General features: G+C 39.0%; 1 protein-coding gene across 2 annotated transcripts in view; it reads right to left on the reverse strand.

Annotated features, from left to right (window-relative positions):
* Window positions 1–21887, reverse strand: part of PDGFD (platelet derived growth factor D) — a 214454-nt gene that overhangs the window by 13416 nt on the left and 179151 nt on the right. For both annotated transcript variants that reach the window (XM_070623024.1, XM_070623025.1), the window contains exons 4-5: window positions 16502–16564; window positions 12279–12477 (exon numbers count right to left, since the gene is read on the reverse strand). In XM_070623024.1, the coding sequence (XP_070479125.1) occupies window positions 12279–12477; window positions 16502–16564 (262 nt within the window). The remainder of the gene's footprint in view (window positions 1–12278; window positions 12478–16501; window positions 16565–21887) is intronic.

Below are 21887 nucleotides of genomic sequence, written 5' to 3' on the forward strand. Positions count from 1 at the left end.
CACCAAGTGTCCCCTGGACTCTAGCTCCAATAAACGTCTTAGTCTTAAATCAGAACTGCTTGAGGAGCAGTAAGGAGTGCTCTTTTGGGTAGAGCTCAAAGGCTAAGGATGCTGTCAGTGAAATGCATCTGAGGGAAACTGAAGGAAAAGAAGGCACCAGTGGGTGAAGAGTCCACTTAACCCCATGAAGTCAGCTGAAACATCAGCCATATGTCCAGATGACCCCTTGAATGAGGAATTAAATGGCAATTGGACCTACGCCCTGCCCTGGGTGCCTTTTCATATGCGCAACTCTCCTTTGACTCTCAAGGGCAGGGTTTTTCCCCTGTTATATGCTGAGCCCAGGACACTGGGGAGTCTGAATAAATGCTCCATAATTACTGCGCATAATTTATTGCTGTGTTTTTTCTTCCTTTGTAAAGGCATGTCATAAGTTTAGCCATAATCAATCCAGATTTAAATTGAATGAACTCTGTCTTGGGAAAGGAACCATTTTATTGCTGTTAAAGCCCTGAAAATAACTGCAAGCAAAGCAGGAAGGATTACATAAATGGATTAAGAAGTGCAGCAATCATCCATTACAAGTGTCACCTTGAGAGAAATACTGACGCTGGCCTGTGCATTACTGGGCTTGTGGACAGAGCTGGTGCAGAGGGCCAAAGCTGCTGCATGTGATAACGGGAATATATTTTGTCCAACACCAAGAAGTAAAGAGGGGCTATTAGCAGAAAGGGGCTGTGACGTGTGGGAAGTCAGAGAGGGAGAGGAAGTAAGTAACAGTACTGAGTGTCTACTTGAGTTCAGCCCTCTGCTAGGCACCTTACACATATGACCACATTTAGTTGCTCCCCATCCTTTTGAGGTGGGTATTACTTACCCAAAGTGAATAGTAAGTGGGAAAACCGGAATTGAAACCCTTCTCCCTTTTGCTCCAAAGTGTCTGCCACATCAAGCAGAATGGAGTGTGTGTGGTGGGGGACAGGTAGCCAACAGCTGAAGGAAGACTGACTTCTCTGGTGCTGTATCAGCTTTCCTGTGAAGGGTGTTATGTCAGGACTGGGGTGGTAAATGGCCACATCCTTATCCCTAGGATATACCGGAGGCAAATGACAGCATGGCTTCCCTGCAGGAATTTAGCTAAACCTCAAAGTGCCCTCAACAAACCAAGATAAGCCACGTATGCCTTACTGGCCTTGAAACAAAACTCTTCACCTCATAAAATTGTTTTACTGACTAGCACTGGTGACTTCCGTTTCCTACCCGCCGTGAAGAGATTTACAATGCTGTCAAGTTTTATGCATCAATTCACCGACGTGACTAAGAACTGGGGCCCAGTGTGACTGCTGTAGAATTCAGCTGCCCTGCTTTTCAGGGGACTGAAACCACCGAGGCACTCAATTTAGAACTAGAACTAAAAGGTTCTTCTGACTGGATGCAAATAACTTCAAAGCACGGCCGCAGACTTTCTGCAGGGGATATTGAGTTTCCAGTCAAAGAAGACTGATGAGGCAGGGCAGCAGAGCAGGGAGCCAGACAGGGGGCTGAGCAGCAATTAAAAGCTTCCAGCACTCACGTGCTCCGGTAGGAAGGGGGGGCTCTGGTGTGAGCCTTCTCGGGGGGAGGCAGGACAAGCACTACAAACCCAGGGACAGGGGCTGCCCTTTCCATTCCTGCTTCCATTTCCATAATGGAACGTTATAGGGCAGCAAGGATGTCCCGACTTCAATTCAAAGGCCCATGAATTTCAGCTAATTTTCCTTATTTTTCCCCAGGTGTACATAAAGTTACAATCCTTCTTTCACTGTCCTTTTGAATTTGAGTCTTGCCTTTTCATGAATCTTTGACCTCAGTTAAATTTTGGGGGCCCTGCCCTGAATCTTCTGGAAAGGCTGAGAAGGCTCCACCATACTCAAAGGCTTCCTCCGGCCAAGTTTATCCAATGTGGGGCACTGCACAGCGCAGCGGGGAGCACCCTCCTTTCTGCAGCCCCAGTCTCAAAGTGCAAGCCAGTCAGAGGTTCCTGGGCTGGGAGAAGAGTTCTGGGATCTGAGCACTGGAGCGGGAATGCATAAATCAGTGGTATATTGGTGAATGCACACCCTTGTTCAGTTTCTAACATAGAAAGGCTTTGGTGTGGGAGGATGGAGAGTCAGCTGGGCCTTTTTGATCCTGGCCATTTATATTCCTGAGTATCGGTCAATGTGAAATGTTCTTCACATATATGATTGTATGACATCCTCATAAATACTATGAATTACATACAATTACTACCTTTACTTTTATGGTTGAGGAAATAGAGCCTTTAAGAGGTTAAAAAAAAAAACTTGTCTACAGTCAGTGATAGAGCCAGAGTTCGAATCCAGGCTTTTTCATGCCTCTTGCACTCAGGAGCCCAGTCTGAAGATTTGAAGGAGGGTGCAAAGAGCAGCTTCCATGAGCCATGCTGGAGCCTTCTAACTTGAGGACCATTCACTGTCCAAATGACCTGGCTTCCTAGGTGTATTGATAGGCACTGACCTGTCATTTCCAAGATGTTGTCAGTTACATATACCCAAGCATGTGATCCTGTGCACACACATTCATCTGCCAGATTCTACTGGAAAAGTACACCATGTTCTGGCTAATGACCAGGCAACAGCATAGATAGCCTGCTTTTTTCTGTCGTATTGAGCAATATAACCAGTTTCATCTTTTTCACCTGAACTGAGGGGATTTTTGTCAATTCACGATCTTCATTTTGTCCTCATTTCTCCCTTAAGTCCTTCTTGCCCTTCTACCTGTAGTCTTTGTCATAAAAAGCATTCAAAGGCCCATGTAAAGAGCTGGATAGATTGATAGCCAAGATCTGTCTTCAGAGGGAACAAATGCTAGAATCCTAGAGATTCTTTCTAATTGACAGATAAAGCCAATATTAGACTTCACGTGCTTGGCAAGCACGGCATGGGTGGTGATGAGCTCATGATAAAATTTTAAAAGTCTTTTCTAAACTGATCATTTCGATTTTTTTGTAAATACAAAAATTCATTGTGAAACAAAATAATGTCCTCACTTTGAATGTAGGAAAGCATTTTTTTCCCCTCTCCACGTGTGTTTAATCCACTGCTTGTTTTGTTCAACTAGACGATGGTCAGTCTCTAGTTTGGACGATGGTGTCAAGTTTATTGGTTGGCTTTCACTGTGCTGGCCTTTCATCAGTTTTTATTCTGTTATGTGAGTCACCAGCCTTTTTTCTCTCCATCTTCCTGAGTCTGCTAGAGTCTCCAATTAAACTCCCACATGTTCTTAGAGATAGCCAGTAATCATTTTATAACAACCAAATCAAGCCTTTACAGTGCTAAAATGCTTTACAAACTCTTTTAGCAGGCACACACTAGCAGCCTATATATTTGTGCACATTTAGCACATGGTGACAGAATGAGGAGAGCAAGTGCTTGAAGTAGGGCTATGCCTTTTTTAACACCATGCTTTTGTCATTCTATTTTATCTTCTCTAGCATCTCAGTCCGCTACATCATTTTAATCTTCTGGGGCCCAAATCAAAAGAGACATTCACTCTACATGTCCCCTGACCCCTTTACTATATACTCACCACACATCCTCTGCCTTCTCCTAGACTGCTTACTATGGAGATCTTGCTTTATCATTTTCTTTCTTTCTTTCTTTGTTTTGGTGAGGAAGATTTGCCCTTAGCTAATATCTGTTGCCAATCCTCCTCCTTTTTCACTTGAGGAAGATCAGCCCTGAGCTAACATCTGTGCCAATCTTCCTCTATTTTTTATACGTGGGATGCCTCCACAGCCTGGGTGATAAGTGGAGTAGGTCTGCACCTGGGATCTGAACCCATGAACCCAGGCTGCTGAAGCAGAGCATGCGGAACTTTAACCACTCAGCCATCAAGCTGGGCCCTCATTTTCTTTATTTAGGTGCTTCTCTTCCACTAAACTGTAAGGTTCTTGGAAGCAGAAAGTTAATCATCTTTTTATCCCTCCTTTCCTAGTGCTTTGCTCCCAGTGGAAGGACCAAATGCAGCTCATTTAAGCCCACCTCTTCTAAAACAATTTGGAGTCAACAACTAGAAGCAGAGTATTGCTGGGGCTGGCCCCATGGCCGAGTGGTTAAGTTCGTGTGCTCCGCTTCAGCAGCCCAGGGTTTCACTGGTTCAGATCCTGGGCGCAGACATGGCACCGCTCGTCAGGCCATGCTGAGGCAGTGTCCCACATGCCATAACTAGAAGGACCCACAACTAAAATATACAACTATGAACTGGGGGGATTTGGGGAGAAAAAGCAGAAAAAAGAAAAAAGATTGGCAAATGTTGTTAGCTCAGGTGCCAATCTTAAAAAAAAAACAAAAAAAGCAGAGTATTGCTGAAACAAGCATGACATCTTTGTAGTCTAAGCATAAGTGCCATTTTAGAATATTTGAAATAACTAATTAAATCCACTAAAAAACAACTTAAGTCACTACGGCACTCCCTGGACGAGTGTTTCCGATTTAAAAAAAATATCTTTTGTGACTCTGAATGGATACCCATAAACTTGAAGTCAAGATTAGAAAAAGTTTAGGCCATTTATTTCCCTACTAATCAATTCAGATTTTCTTTGCAAGGAATAGGTAATCAATAACCATTATCTGAATGAATCAAACTACTGATGGTGTTAGGTTAGAATTGAGAAACTAGAGTTCTGGAACCAGCTCTACCAAGGATGAACTATGATGCATGAAGATGACTGGCACTAAGACCCATGGAATCTAGAAGCAGTGCCACACAGGGTAGAGGACGGCATCAAGAAGGCTGGCCGTCCAATATACGTCTCAAGGTGCTCAGGAATACGTCCTTTGCCACATGGGGAATAGTGCCACAATCTGTTATGTAAAGTGCTAAACATTTGACTTGGATGTTACAACACTACATTTATGATGTTTTGGGTGGGGGTGGGAGGTAAGGGAAATAGATGAATAATTGTAGTATTTTTCATACCAAGCAGCTAGGGGCTCTCAGCCTTTTTCAAGGTTCATAAATTCTCCAGGAGGAGTCTGTTCGTCTTTATGGACATTACAACCTCACCGTGATTTTCAGATTCCCTCTTCTATAAATCAGCACATAATTGTGAAAACTGTTTTCACATTTCAACCCCAATTTGGTAGTGCAAATAAATCTGGAAAGAAAAATTGTTTTATAACTTTTAATAAGGGAACATCGGGATATTTTAAATTTAAAATCGTGAATTTCATGACTCCATTTGCTGATTTAATTTCTAAAGAATGGAAACATTTACCACTTATATTTATGAAAATTAACCTAAATCACAGCAAAACGTTCCCAATCAGATAACTCCTAATTTTCAAGGTTTAAAAACATTGTTAAGCAATAAGCAAATGGAAATTTATTGGGTACCGACCATGTACCTGGTACTGTATGAAATGCTTTCACAAACTCAAGTCTCATTGAATTCTCATAATAAACCCTCACCTTAGAACTACTATTCCCATTTAATAGATGTAGAAACTGAGATGCAGAGGAACTAAGTGACTTGCCTAAAGTCACCAGACATACAGCAAGCATTTGACAACTATATGCCACAAAATCAATGGATAAGTGTGTGAATATCTGCAAGGCATTGAATTAGGCATGAAAGCAGCTGAGGGCACCATAAGGCAATTCTCTAATTCTAGCAACTCGTCACCTGGGAGAACGTATGAAGTAGACCTATGAAATGAAGAATAGGAAAACAAGTTAGGAGATGAATAAGAGTCAAGGAGCTCTCTTTCATTTACTAGTCTCTCTTTCATTTACTAGACTATGAGTCTCTGGGCTTTATACACCACTGAGATCCCCATAGCATGGGCTTTGCAGCCAACAAACTCAAGTGCATATCATGGCTCTAAACTTTGTAGCTGCCACAAAACCTTTCTGAATTTATTTCTTTTACTACATAAAATGGGAACGAGAGTACCCTCCTGCCAGGAAATTTATTAAAATTGAATGAGTTAAACGTGTTTGAAGCACAGGTCCAAATCCCAGCTCTCAGCAGTTATGTCCCACATTATTGTTGAAATGAGTAAAACAGACCAATGAGGTAAGGTTAAGAACAGAATCACCCAAACAGCTAAGATTCTGCAAATGGTGATCCCTAAGGAAAGGAAGGTCATGCCCACCTTGATCTACATGTCAGAAGGCAACGATTGTGTGTGTTCAGTTTAATTTCATGGGACTTAGCACAGTCCTTTCAAGTAAAGACATTAATGAGCCAGATCTCCCAGCACCAGCAGTTTCGGCATGAGCACATACATGCTCTAGGAAGGCTGTGGTGTCTCCTTAAGTCCACTGAGGTACTGAGAAAAAGGATGCTGCAGGGGTTCCCCAGTGCTTCTCAGAAAATGTGGGCACACGAACCACAAGGCAAACCCATTCATCTTTAACAAGAGTGACTACTATGGAAAAGGCACATTTGTTCACCCTGACACTAGAAGTTACCTATGGTTTTCCACTGACAGCTGGATTTTTCCAGTCAATTTGCATTTGAATCACATGCCCAGATGGGAAAAAGAACTGTGATGATGAAAGTGAGGTTAGGATATCCACAAAGGTGGACAACCCCAAGTAGGAGAAAAGCAGAAGCTGCACTGGCACTAGGAGGAAAGGGTCCTTGTCCCTGTGCTGTGATTTTCTTCAAACGTTTTATGTTTGTGCCCTTGTAGAAACATACAACACAATAAACAACCATATGGTTTTTATTAATGCTTTCTGGCAAACTGAGTGGGGAATCTAGATACTTACAAATCATACGGGTCATAAACAGTGGCTACAGTCTCAAAAAAAAAACTTTGCAAAGGAAACATCCAACAAGCAAAATGGTGCCAGAAAGTTTCTGGGTAAATAGTATCATAGAAAAGTTTAGTACTTGGCGATTATTTTGTAAACTTTTAATGAGTGTACTGATTATACAGATACTGAAATCTGACAATATTTGGATCCTCTGTAGGAGGCTCTCAGATCACTGATGATTATCCTAGTGCCTTACAGGGAAGAGAGCAGAGAAGTTCACAGAAATATCTTGGTTCGGTGCTGACTTTTGTATTCAAGTTATAATAATAGCTAGCATTTATTGAGGGCCCACTAGGTATTAGATCCGATTCTATTATGAATCCTAACACAACATGGCAAAGTGGTTATAATTACACCATTTTACAAAATGCAGAAGACAGAGGGTCCTGGGTCTATACATAACATCTCCAAGGCCACTAGTCTTAGGATTTGAATTAGCATTTTATTACAAGTTTACTTGACTCCAAAATCCATGCTCTTCCCACTGCAGCATTCTTTCTTTTGCTCTATTTCTATCAAATTCGTGGCAAACAATTTTAATATTGATAAAGAAAGCTTTTACTTGGTGCATACCACATGGTTCAGGAAACTCAGTGAAGCTAACCCTCATTCAACATTAGAAATTAGAAAAATAATATATTTTGATTAGTGTCCCCAGTACCTCTGTTTGTTTAATTTACAGATAGGTAGTTACAGAGGGATGATATCTTAAGACTGACTTATTTGATTCATCACTAGTGTCAGAAAAGGCCTTCTTGCAAATTCTTACCCAGATATCAAATAGGCAGACACAGAAAGTTGCAAGCATTCAACTCATGCTGACTTTTGCTGGTTTCTAAAATACGTCCATATCTTAATAACTCTGAAATTATTTCCAACCTTCTAAATCACTTTTGAAAGAGCAAAACTTGCATCTTCCTGGTTAGTGTGCAGGGGCATGACAAAGAAATACCTCTAAATGACTAATTTAAAAATAAAAGGTATTCTGATCTAAGAGAATTCAGAACCAATTCAAACATTTTGATACAAAACATATTTATTTCATTTAATCCTGAGTTTCTTATGCCAGTTATTTACCTACAAATAGTTTTCAAATTAAAGAGCCAATGTTTTAGTTCTTAGAGAAAAATAACGTCATCTAAGAAATCATGTAATTGGTATTAGAGCCTCGGAAATGGGTTGGTAACTGTCTCAAAGTTACAACATCTAACCATTTAGAGTCTGCAAAAATCATGTATTTCAAACCTGGTCATTTGGAATCAATTTAATATCAACATATTTGCTCCACTCAATATTAAAATACTGATTTTTTAAAAGCAGGGTACATGTCAATTTTGGCATGGGCATCAAAAAATGGCAACTCTTTGGGGAAGAACGTATTTTTATTAAGCATAATGGAAGTTCAAAACTATCAATTTGGAGTGCCCCAACAATTATATCCATATTTTTATCACAACACAAACTGGGAAAACAGGCTTCCCCCTTGCTATTATGTGTTGGATTTTTGTATGCTAAATACACAATCATTCTGGAAAGTCAAGTTCTCCTGGAATAAGCAAAAGAACAGATCTCACTTACATTGTTAATAACCATAAATCATCTCTCAATTAATGCCCAGTCTAGTTGAGCGCGAGACCAATCATTCCTTAATTTAGAGATGTCATATTTCATGCTATGAACTTGAATGAATATATACTGCCCCTAAGTTCAAAGGTATGTGTTTTAAAGGAATCACAGTATAGTTTCAGTTAAACTACAGTGGTCATGCAATGATGCAGAGGGTAATTATATGGTTTGTAGAGCATCCGTATAATTTTTTACCTAATTATGTGCAAATTTGCTATATCGTTAGCATGTTCTTCAGAAGAAGTAAATGCAACTTGAACTTGAAACAACTTTTTTTTTTAACTTTTGGGCAGCTTTGAGGTTGAAAGCATGAGGTTGAAATTATTGGCAAAAATTGGGTTTTGGAACTATAGTTATCTACATATTTCAACTATCCATGCTACCCTTTTATCCATTACCCCTTAGGAAACTGAAAGTTGGATGTATTAACTTGTTACATTATCTTCAGTCCAGAAGCTTTTACAGACAAGTTTGAGCTTATCTATTACTTGTGAATTCTTAAAAAGTAGACCTTAAGTGCTGAAGTTCTGGCCTCAGTACTTGGCAACGTTGTCTGTCTCTTTTCTCTCCCTCTTCTCCCCCAAACTTATACTGTCCTCATGCTTCCCATTTTCAACTCCTTTCTTAACAGAACTAAAAACTCACTGCCACCTGTTCTCCCTTCAAATAAACAGCAGAAGCAAAGCACAGAATGTAATTTTAAATATTAACTGTGTCTATTTCGTTACATAAATTCTTCACCCCGTGCAAACACACTGGGTGTTTTAAGTTTATAAACCTCTGTGTTTTGCATATTCACATTCAGGGTCATCTCAGAAACTTGCTCTTTGGTAACAAAAAACAAAAAACACACAAAAAAACCCCACTTTCGATCAGTCTGGGGAAATCAGAAGAATAGATGTTCAACAGATACTCATAAATGATGTTTGTCTCTGCACAACATCATTAAAAATTATTATACATACTGATAATAGGAAACTTTTTAGGGATCCTATAAAGCTCATGTTTTATTTAACACCCAGTGGACCTCCATTCTCTATAACTATTTTTCTGTTTTTAGTCTTTATTCACTGCTCCCTTTCTGATACATCAGGACACAAACCATGAATTTGTATTAAGTTCTAAAAGCTGAAAATAACAGCTGAAACATTAAACCTGAATTCCTTTGCTTTTGTGATACACACAGGTGGCTCAGCATCAGTGGAACGATAAACAATTAAATCAGCACATTTATACAAGTGCGGAGACAGTGGTGAACTGCCAGTATTAAACGAAACGGTACAGATCTGCCTTAGGACCATTTTAAACAAGAGATTAAGAAATGGAACCTAAGCCAACAGGGGAGAGAAATGTTTCCTCTGTCAGAAATAAGTAGAATGTTGCCTTGAATGCTCCTGCAAGGTTATTTCAGTAACCAAAGGCATTCTTAATAAAGCTACACTCCTTAGTCTGTGAGGTGGGTTTCTGTAAACTTTAGAAATATACTAATGCTGAAATATTAACGTCTTCGATTCCACCAACATTAACTGAGCAGCTAAAATGTGTCAGAGACTGTGCCAAGCGCTGCAGTATTGGATGAACTATGTCTAAACAGTGCCTCTCAACCCTGGCTGCCTCTACGGATCGATCTCAATCTCCCAGGAGCCATAAAATGTTACCAATACCTCAGCCTCACCCTCCGAGATTCTGAGCCAGTGTATCTGGGATAGGACTAGGCATCTGTAGTTTTTTAAAGCTCTCCAGGTGATTAAATATTCAGCCAGAGTTGAGACCTTTAGGTCGTAGGATCTCATATTCCCTTAAAGAAAATGAAAATACAATAGTGATGCAGTAGTAGGACAAAAAAATGCTGTGGTGTCCCAAGTACTCTGAACTTTGTCTAGGGTGGTGGGCTTCACTGGGAAAGAACAAGGAATAAGGAAGCCTTCACCAACGAAGTGATGCAAACATATTTCAGAATTCTAGGTAGCTATAAGTAGCTAACATTTCTTGAACAAGTACTATGTGCCAGGTGCTTTTGATGGCACCACTAACAATTACCGGAAGTAGGTGTTACCACACACACATTGCCAATGAGGAAACTGAGGCTCAGGAAGGATCACTGACGTGCTAAAAAATCACAAAACTTGTAAGTGGCAGCGTTAGGATTTGAACCCAGACATCCTGCCTCCAACTCAACACAATTTCTGGGAGGGAAAAAAAGTAATGAATTTAGGTGATTTTTAAATTTTAATATTTCCAAAAAACAGATGCCAAGAAGGCCTGCACCCTGAATAGTTGTAGTGGTTAAGATACTTGAAGACAGAATCAGACTTTGCCATTTCTTTGTGTAATACGATTTTTAATATTTTTTTGGGGGGTTTTCAAAACATGGTGAATATTTTACTTTCCTTTAAGTTGACCTAGTAGAGATCCAAAGACAGCAATGCCTTACAGAACAGCAATTTCTTCTTTGAGTTGAATCCAATCTGAGCCCTGGCGAGATTCAGTTGGAGAGTTACAGTGATCTCCATATGGCATATCTCCATAATGTCAGGGCCACCAGGGACTCTTGTCTTCCCTTAGCTGTGCGTTTTAAGTATATAAGATTATGACCTAAGCCATAAGCAGTAGATGTAGACAGTCATTAATTAATTAGTCATTTTGGCCCAAATGTCCTAACAGGTTGTGCTGACTGACACAGACACTATCTATGAAGCAGTCCAGGTTCACAGTTCTTAAGAGTACCCAGGATATTACAAACTATAGGAAACAAGCTGTATTTTAGCTAAATACCTTCACATTTATGATGCAAGCCAGCCTTACAAGACTTTTAGAATTTTAATAATAACAAATCTTATCAAGTAAAGCAAAGACATAGCAGACTAGAAATTACAATTTTATTCAATAAGAGGTAATTACATGTTATTTCTCTATTAATTTGAGTTAGACATTCAAATAAACATTCTCATCCTAAGATTATATCACTCTGATATAGGACTAGGATATTTATTTTTTAAGAGTTTAAGCATCATCGTTTTAATTTATGATGTTTTCTCTGCCTGAATGGTCCTCTCTTCCCTTCTCATTATACTTTCCGGAATGTTCCAATTGGATGTGTGCCCTCACACAGCTCCAAACTATCCCAAACTTCTTTGCTTCTTCCTTGGGGCATCTACATGCTATGAACCACTCAGGGCACCAAGCACGTAGTAGGTCCTCATAAAAAATTTGTAGAATGGACATTGAATGAGTACAGTTGAAATTATCCAAAGAGTTTTGATGACTGCTTTACTAGGAATTGCAATTTACTAGGATGATTGCAATACTAGTCAGTATTGTCTCCTGCCAATACTGACTGAGTCTTGGCTAAGTCAACATCATACCTATCAGAGAGGCACAGTAGACCATTACACATCTTTGCCATTGGAGGCAAGAGACCATGATTCTCATTTCCTCTCCACTAATAACTAGCCATGCAGCTGTTGGCAAATTATTTGCCTCCTCTGATTTTGGCTGCCTCCACTGTGTACAGTGGGGTTAATCATGCATTACTTGCCAAGAAGCACAAAGCTGGTCCAGATGATTTTATAAGGTCTTTCCCAGCTCCAAACTATAAGAAATATTTGACTAAATCAAACCTTTCTTAGTCCCATACAAACAGCTCAGCTTGGGCAAAACACAGAACTTCATTTGAAGGCGCTGTGAAACAGATATGTGATAAGGGACTGAACGTAATCATCTGAGTTAAGTGAATTAAATATATTGCATTGCTAATCCTGACTTATTATTACTATTAATACTCCTATCTGCTTATGTAGAATCTCCAAGGCTCTATTTCTTACCTTTCGACTTCCTGTCATGGTACGACCTGCCTCGATAATGAGGGGTGTCCAAATACAAATTCTCAAGATCTTCTTGCCATGATTCGGGATTGAAGTGCTTGAGCAGGTCTTCCACAGTATCAAATTCTGCAACTGTCTTGTCCAGAGCATCCGCCGTGAGAGTGGGATCCGTTACTGATGGAGAGTGATAGGACACCCCCTAAGATAGTGACATACAGCTCAGTGTACTCAGAAAAAGTCCATGGCTACGAAATACAACTATATGGAAGGAATATAAGCAGGCTTATGATTATGAGACATCATATAGATAAATATCATGCTAAAGTACTCTGCTATAGTCTTGCCATCTTCCTAAATAAGAGCAATTAATTGGTAAATGATAGTCATTCACTTTTTTGAAAATCAAAAACAGGCAGATAATAAAACTTTCACTTCATCTGAATTATAATCATTAAAAAAGACACAGGGAAATATTAAAATTAAGTCATCCAATTTCTTGGTTCAAGGTTCTCAAATCACCCATATCTATATCAACAAATAATGGTGAGCATTTAAATTCTGAACTCCTTCCAAGCAAGTTTTGCATAACCCATTCCATTCTCCCATGTTTAGCCTCCATGTCCCCTCTTTATAGGTCACTTAGCATTGCAGGTGTTGTGTGAGCAATGTTTGAATCTGCTCTGGAGACATTTTGGTAACATTTGGCACTTTAACCAGCTTATTTACTGTCAACAAGATTAATTAGGCATGCAACTGGCTCTCTTAAGAGTGGAAGATTCACATGGGAAGCACATTTGTTTTTAAAAAGTGCTGTAGCTTGCTAGTGATCCCAGTTGCCATCAAAACATTCTCAGGAATACTCTTTAAATGGGGACTGCAATGTCACTGAAAGTCTGGAAGGGATTATGTATTTTGCCATGGAATATATTCTCACATAAGCTTCCAAGCACTTACTTCACTAACCTTGGTACAATCTAGAGGTAAATGAGCCAAGATTCAAACATCTCTGTGAAAATTCATGACCCATTAATAAGGAAATAGAGAGCACACAGTCTCCAATGATTTCTAAATGTCTTTTAAGAAACTGCGAAATAAATAAGATTCCCCTAAGGGCAAATATCTCCTACCACGATGGGAAAATGGAAATTAATGAAAACTTGCGATCCTGCAACTTAACTGCAGTATCCTCTTGACAAACAATATGCCCTATAGAGTAGCAGACAGCAAAGCCCACATTTATATTCTCACTCTCAAGTAATGTTTTCTCTTTTTAACCAATCAAGGTCCAAAGGTCCATAAGTGATTCGATGATCACTTGTTCTCACAGAAATGGTCCCTCTTTAGCAAAACTGAGTGTGTAAAAGCATTAACCTACCATTGGTGTCATTGAGGAGCAGTTTTCAAATATGCACTGTAGGGGAAGGGGAGTGGGGGTAAGATGGCATTTGGAGAGGAGGGTGGAAGATATGAGATAGATTGGTGAAGGTGTCAGGCCAGCTCTTTACCCTAGGGGTGTGTGTGTGCGGGGCACGGGTCTCTGTGTGTGTGTGTGTGTAGTTGATGTAAACTGAACCCTGATTCAAGCACATCCTTTCTGTCTTTCACATCACTGTTGGCATCAAATGCTGGAGAAGGATAATATTATAATTCAGTATCAAAATTCCAAATTCCTGGGGCCGGCCCCGTGGCCGAGCGGTTAAGTTCGTGCACTGCTGTGGCGGACCAGGGTTTCGCCGGTTTGGATCCTGGGCGCGGACATGGCACCGTTCGTCGGGCCACGTTGAGGCGGCGTCCCACATGCCACAACTAGAAGGACCTGCAACTAAGATATACAACTATGTATCGGTGGGATTTGGGGAGAGAAAACAGAAAAAAAAAAAGACTGGCCACAGTTGTTAGCTCAGCTGCCAATCTTAAAAAAAAAAAAACCAGTATAAAAAAAAATTCCAAATTCCCATTCAACTTTGTATTCTCTGGATAACATACAGTCTACTTGGCGGATACTCACCAGAGGATTTACAGTTAGCCTTGTATCACAATAATGTGGGTCTAAGATCCAAAGAATCAAAATGAGCTGGCCAAAGTTAGGTGCATGGCAGCGTATAATAGCTTTGAAATTAAAATGCTTCCCTCTTTTTTGAAACAGAAGTGGGGACATCAATCAAGCCATTCCCACACAAGTGAAAGTTCCTTACAATGGCTCTGGGGAACTCCTGGCAAAGAGTTTCCTGGGGTTGCTCTTAATGGCACCTAGAGTGTAGTGTAGACCCAGACATCAATCTCTTTAACAGAAAACTGTGGAAGAGCTCTTAGTCCCTTAGGGGGAGGGGGAAATCTAACCTCTTCTTAAATTAGTCTGAAGAGCAAATCCAAACCATAGGTAAAATGTAAAACTGTCTTTATATATGAGCTTTACTGCTCTTTTCAAGTTTTGACTCAGAGCAGTTGACAGAAACACCAACGATGGTTAGGAAAATATTTATGAGTGACTAGGCGACCTAAGAAATCCATGAGATCATTTTTGCTTCCTAGGTAATGATTTAAAAATTATTTTTGAGAGAAAGAATTAACTGGGTGTGCCTCTTTCAACTGCACTATAAATTTGATCTCCTTTAGCTTTTGTTTTACATTTATAAAAATCAATTCCAAAGCTAACTGACTTACCTTAAAATGGTAACAATTTGTAAAAAATGTTCTGAAAACTGTACAGTGTCTTCAACAAAAACAAAGTATGATTTATACAGAAGTTAATGGTAGGTCCAAGGGCCCTTGCTCTTACTTCAGAAGGTTCTTGAAAAATGGAATGCTGAGGAAAGACGCTGAGCCTCCCTGGTTTTCCTAGAGGATTAAGCAGAACCTAGACTTGGAACACAACCCAGAAGAATTTCCAGTGGATATGGACCTAGTGCTGTGCTTAAGCAGATACTCGAAATGGATAGGACAATCCTTCTCTTTAGGAGGACCTGGATTATCTTGAATTAGCTAAGGGTCCTGTAAGCTGTAACTTCTAGATTTGGGGCAGGAATGATTAGACAACGCTGAGCTACCAATGCTGAGCTAGGTATAAGATGCTTGAGAAGCCAGGGAGCTCTTGACAGAATAGCACACTAGGTCCTAGTGGCAGCTGATGTCTACCTTGAATTGTCAGTCGGGCTGCTAACCATAGGCCTGCTGCCGAGCCTCCCAGCTCTGCAGCATCACCTGCCTGATTTTCATTTTCACCTGCCTGACAATGATTGCCTACACTTAGCTAGGTTCAGAGCATGCATTATGGACTGTCAAAAACAAACAAAACACTCCTAATTTCACCATTAGAGACCTCATTGAGCTCTTGATCAGATCATGTTGTTCTAATCCAGCAGCCACACCAAGTGAATTAAATAGCCACAGAATCCATGGCTGAGGAAATCCTGCCTTTGAGGGAATTAAAAAAAAAATCCCCCAGAGAGCAAAAGATAGCATATTACTTTTAGAAAAAATAAATCAACTCTGACTCAGCCACATTGACCCACTTTAGAACCAAGGACAAGCTTTCTCCATGCTCTTGATCTTTTAATGAACAACTGCATTTATTATTTTGTATTTTATTGCTACATAAATGCTACCCGTAGGATTGGTGAAAACAAGGTCTTTCTTTCTGTACAAAGTAGATAAGTCGACAGAATACTGAGAAATGACTAGATTTGGAGAAGAAAATGGGGGCATGAACCATTTTACAGTTTCAGGGTGAGTTATATTTTATTTCCAAGTCAAATAGAATACATTCTTGGTTTGCACTTAAGTTATCTTACTGTAAACACTGGGATTTTTGACATCTGAAAAGATCCCTGAAAATGTAAAGGTTAATAGCTTCCCCTGGAATATTCAAAAAATTATTTCAAAATTCCCCACTTGAGCCTGGGCCATGGATCAGTTTGATACGTTTGATATGTCTAGACAGTCCTTCTGTTGGAATGTTCTGCTTTAAAACTGATAAACACTTAAGTCATTGTCTATCCCATGTTCTTACAATGGGTACTGGCATTTCCTGGAAGCCTTTGAAGGAGAGTAAAAAAGGGCGTCTGACATAGCCCACTGTAACCTGAATGAAATAGAAGAATACATCATGCTTGAGATCTGGCTTTTGTCAAGCCATAGGTCCTTAATGTAGCTGAGTCATTCTGGGGCTGACCTTAGCTACTCCATCAGTTTTTTCACTGGCAACAGAAAAATAAATTACTTACTGAGATAGAGCTTGTGACTGACTCCCAGTTGGTCTCTGAGGCTGCTGCGGGTTGGAAATCTTCCTAGAAGGCAAAGAAACATCCACGCAAGTTTGTCAAACCTCTGTTCAATCCATTTCATGTACCGTTTCAACCTTTTAGCCATCTGAATCTTCTTCCAACTAAGTGACAATAGGAAGAAGGGCTGCATTCCTGCTGAACAGGTCACCATTTAAATGTCTTAAGCACTTCTCCTCAAGCGCCCTTCTCATTCATGACATGGACAACTGTATTCCCCTTTACTTATAAGCACTGGTGAAATGGAAAATGTGCAGACAGAAGTTCAGATTATAACTTGGCTATCTACTGGCTGAGTGACCTCAGGCAATCTACTTAATCTCTCCAGTCCTTCTCTTCCTCATCTGAAAAAGGCTGGTATGGGATGCTTAAATTGCAGGATTGTTTTGAGAATTGAAGGCATTAATTGTGTAATTATAACCAGCTCTGAATAAAGTACTTAATAAAGAGTAATAATAATTATTACCAGTATCGATGTTTGTTTTGATCTAGATTCTGCTGTCATGTTCAATCCTGCCTGCTGAGGTAGGTTACAATATCAGTGCTCTTTTCAAAGATAAATTAACTGATAAAAGGCTATCCCTGACTCCATCATGAAATGTCAGTAAGGATGGCAGGGGGAAAAGCATGGCTGTGGGAGTGACAAAGTACTACCCACTTGAGGAAAGAAGGTAAAGGGCAGATCTGAGAAAGTTAGTTATGTCAGAGAGGCCTCAAAGGATATATGATAGCAAACGACCTCAGAGCAAGAAACTTCTCTTGAAAGGCAAACTTCTCTCCAATTTGTATGTGACTTCCACGTTAATTACTCTAGCACCGGTAAGATTAAAAAATATAATGGGAAGGAAAGCTGACTCTACCATTGTTCATGTCACAGTTGGTTTCTTGACCCTACCCAAATAAATCACCTTAGTTAATTTCTTTCAGCCTGAACAGGGAGTAGGAGGTATTTTAAGATGATGCTGAGAAAAATTCAGCCACTCAAATCTGACAGCTTCTTTACCCAAGTATACTTACTGAATGAGAGCTAAGTATCAGGTCTAAATTTCATTAACATTTTGAGGAGCTGGAAGTGCATTTGTTAATTGCACACGATGAAACTGGTTTATATACAAATGTCTATGTTGAAGAAAATTTTGGTTGTTTACGAAGAGAGAACTAAGTCAAACGTGGGATTCAAGGGATGAATATCTATTAAAAATTGGCTAGACACCATTATTCTAATCTCAACCTCAGGGAAGACAGGAAGAAAGAAAATGTGGTCCCTGCACTTTGAAAGACAGAATATACATGAAAAAGACACTGAATTCCAATGGCAGAAGGATGTGTGCAAACAAATAAAGGCTGGCATTTATATGAGGCTTCATAAGCTGGTGAGCCGGTGAAATGAGGCAAGAGAGCCAACGGTTTCCCTATGTATTAAGAAACTGTTGGTGGGAGGTCATATACCAAGTAAGATAATGACATGAGCAATCCTCAGATCATAGATTTTCATTTTCACTTATTCATTCAATATCTGTTAATCTCAGACTATGTGATACATTCTAGGCTGAGGGTAGAATCACAAGGAAATAAGAAACTATCCCTGCCCTCAAGGAGTTCAAAATGTAAACATGTAAATAAACAGGTCAATAAACTCATGTGGGTGCTCTGATATTAGTCTAATCAGGACCCCATGGAAGGTAGTAGAAAATTCTACCTGCAGAGGAAGTGGGCTTGGAAACATTTCACATTAAGACGGTGACTCTTGAGATGAGTCTTGTAGACTCAGATAAGTGGATAAGTAAGTAGTGGTTATTTGCAAGAAAGGTAGAGTGGAAGACAGTCAAAGAGAGAGAGAGAGATCTAGACAACATGAGAAAAGTGCATAGAAAAATGAGCAAGTTACTGGAGAAAGTTAAGGAGTCATGTTGGACATAGAGTGTTTGAGGTGCCTATGCAATATCCAGGTAGAGATGTGCAGGAAGCCATTTGCTATATGAGAATGAACCTAAGAGTCTTGAACTTGAGATACAGATTTGCGAATCATCAGCACAAAAATGGCTGACATATAATATTGTGTAATTAATTAAAGCAAATAACGGATTATGTTGATCATGTGTGAAAATCAGAAGAGTGGCAATCTTAAAATCTTGGAACTGGAAAGAATTTTAGGATTATCTAATCCAACCTCTTCATTTTAATGATTAGAAAACCAATTCTCAGAGAGATAAATGGTGTGCTCCATATCATGTCGCCATCTTTTGGTAAAGCTTGGACCATTAGAGCCCATTCCTAAGTACAAACTGTGCGTTCACCTTTCACATCATTAGAGCTGGCTTGGATAATTGTAAGCCTGAGGGGAAAAGATGAAACAGAGCACGAAAGAGGAGTCAATAGAAAAAGCAAGAAAGACATAAAGCAGAGTATTGGTGGAAGGTTCTATGTAAGTTTTGTAAGTAGTGTAAGATAGGGGTCCAGTTTCATTCTTTTTTTATTTTATTTTATTTTATTTTATTTTTTTATTTTTTTATTAATGTTATGATAGATTACAACCTTGTGAGATTTCAGTTGTACATTTTTGTTAGTCATGTTGTGGGTACACCACTTCCCCCTCCGTACCCTCCCCCCACCCCCCCTTTTCCCTGGTAACCACCGATCAGATCTCCTTCTCAATATACTAATTTCCACCTATGAGTGGAGTCATATAGAGTTCGTCTTTCTCTGACTGACTTATTTCGCTTAACATCCAGTTTCATTCTTTTGCATTTGAGTATCTAGTTTTTCCAGATCAATTTATGGAAAAAGACTATCTAGTCCACTGTGTAGGCTACAGGATTCCAGTCAGAAACTTTAATAGGCACAAATGATAAAGGATTTCAGTAAGTCCTAAATAAAATGTGAATTTGTCTTCTCTTAGTAACATGAATATTAGACATTTAAAAGAAACCAACCTTTTACGTTATTTCAAAAGTTTGCCATTATTCATAAAAGACCTTCAAAATGAGCTTACAAAAGGAAGAATATCCCTTCCAAAAATAAAACACAGAACCTCCACATTTTATCCCTGAAAGGAGAATCTCAGCATGGGAAGGAAATCTATCCTCAATATGGTCATTCTCATCTCATCATCCCCCATAACCTCTTAAGTCCAAGACACGAAGTCTCTCAATTGCCTGTTAACTTTCTCCATGCTTCTACTTTCTCCCTAAAGTCTGCATTCTACATAGCAGCGAGAATTATCTTTTTCTCCCAGCTTTATTGAGAAATAGTTGACATAGAACACTGTGTAAGTTTAAGATGTACAGCATGATAATTTGATACATGTATATATCGCTAAATAATTACCACAATGAGGTTAAGTTAACCCATCCATCACCTCACATAATTACAGTTTTGTGTGTGTGTATAGTAAGAACATTTAAGATCTACTCTCTTAGCAACTTTCAAGTATATAATATAATATTGTTAACTGTAGTCACTATTAGATCCCCAGGACCTATTTGTCCTATAATCAGAAGTTTGTGCGCTTTGACCAACATCTCCTCATTTCCCCATCCTTCTGCCCCTGGCAATCACTGTTCTACTCTCTGTTTCTATGAGTTTGGCTTTTTTTTTTTTTAGCTTCCACACGTAAGTGAGATTATACAGTTTTTGTCTTTTTCTGTCTGACTACTTATTTCACTTAATGTTGTCAAGGTCCATCCATGTTGTCACAAATGCAGGATTTCGTTCTTTCCCATGGCTGAATACTTTTCCATTATACATGTAAAATATACATAGTTTAAAATATATTTAATGTAAAAATATGTTTTATATATTTTATATCTAAAACATATTTTTCACATAATTTATATATAAATATATATATATATATATAAAATGTGATATATATGTACCATATCTTTTTACTCATTCACCTGTCAGTGGACACTTAGGTTGTTTCCATGTTGCAGCTATTGTGAATAAGGCTGTAATGAACATGGGGGTGCAGACAACTCTTCAATATAGTGATTTCATTTCCTTCATATATATATATATATATCCAGAACTGGAACTGCTGGATCATATGGTAGTTCTATTTTTAATTTTTTAGGAACCTCCATACTGTTTTCCATAGTGGCTGTACCAATTTACACCAACAGGGCATTAAGGTTTCTTTTTTCCACATCCTGCCCAACACTTGTTATCTCTTGTCTTTTTGATAATAGCTATTCCAACAGGTGCGAGGAGATATCTCACTGTGGTTTTGGTTTGCATTTCTTTGATGATTAGTGATGGTATTTTTTCATGTACCAGTTGACCACTGATATGTCTTTGGGAAAATGTCTATTCAGTCTATTCGGGTCCTCTGCCTATTTTTCAATCAAATTATTTATTTATTTTTTGCTATTGAGTTGTATGAGTTCTTTATATATCTCGGATATTAACCTTTTATCAGATATGTGGTTTGCAAATATTTTCTCCCATTCTATAGATTGCCTCTTCCTTCTGTTGATTGTTTCTTTTGCTGTGTAGAAGCTTTTTAGTTTGATGTAGTCTCAATGCTTATTTGTCCATTTATTGCCTTTGCTTTTAGTGTCATATCAAAAAATCATTGCCAAGACTAATATCAAGGAGCTTTTTCCCTATGTTTCCTTCTAAGACTTTTAAGATTTTAGGTCTTACATTTAAGTCTTTAATCTATTTCAAGTTGGTTTTTGTGAGTGGTGTAAGATAGGGGTCCAATTTCATTCTTTTGCATTTAAATATCTAGTTTTCCCAACACCATTTATTGAAAAGACTATTTTTTCCCCACTGAGTATTCTTGGCTCTACTGTCAAATATTAGTTGACTGTATATGCATGGGATTATTTCTGGGCTCTCAAGTCTATTTCATTGGCATCTTTTCTAACTGTAAATCAAATCACTTCTGTCTTCCGCTTAAAACTCTCCAATAGCTTTCCACTGTACTTAGGATTTGGCCTTTTAAGATCTGCCCACTGCTTGCCTCATCTCCTGGTGTCCCTCTCTGATTTGATGTTCTACATTTCTCACTAACTTCACTCTCACTACACTGGCCTTCTTACAATCTTTCAAATAACACTCCAGGCTTCTTCTTCCCTTGGGTCTAAATCTGTTGCTGTTCCTTCCCTCTGCCTTGGATGCGCTTTCTCCAAGTGTTCAATGACTGGCTTCTCATCACTTAGTTCTCTGCTGAAGTATCAAATCTTTAGAGAACCTTCTTTGAACACTATTTAAAATATCCCCACATTATTGGTCATTCTATCCATGTAACTTACTTAATTTTCTTTAAAGCTTTTTTGATGATCTGAAATGATTTTATATCTGTTTTATTGTTAATTATCTC

The sequence above is a fragment of the Equus przewalskii genome, chromosome 6 (assembly GCF_037783145.1).
Source record: "Equus przewalskii isolate Varuska chromosome 6, EquPr2, whole genome shotgun sequence".
In the NCBI taxonomy this organism is placed as follows: Eukaryota; Metazoa; Chordata; class Mammalia; order Perissodactyla; family Equidae; genus Equus; species Equus przewalskii.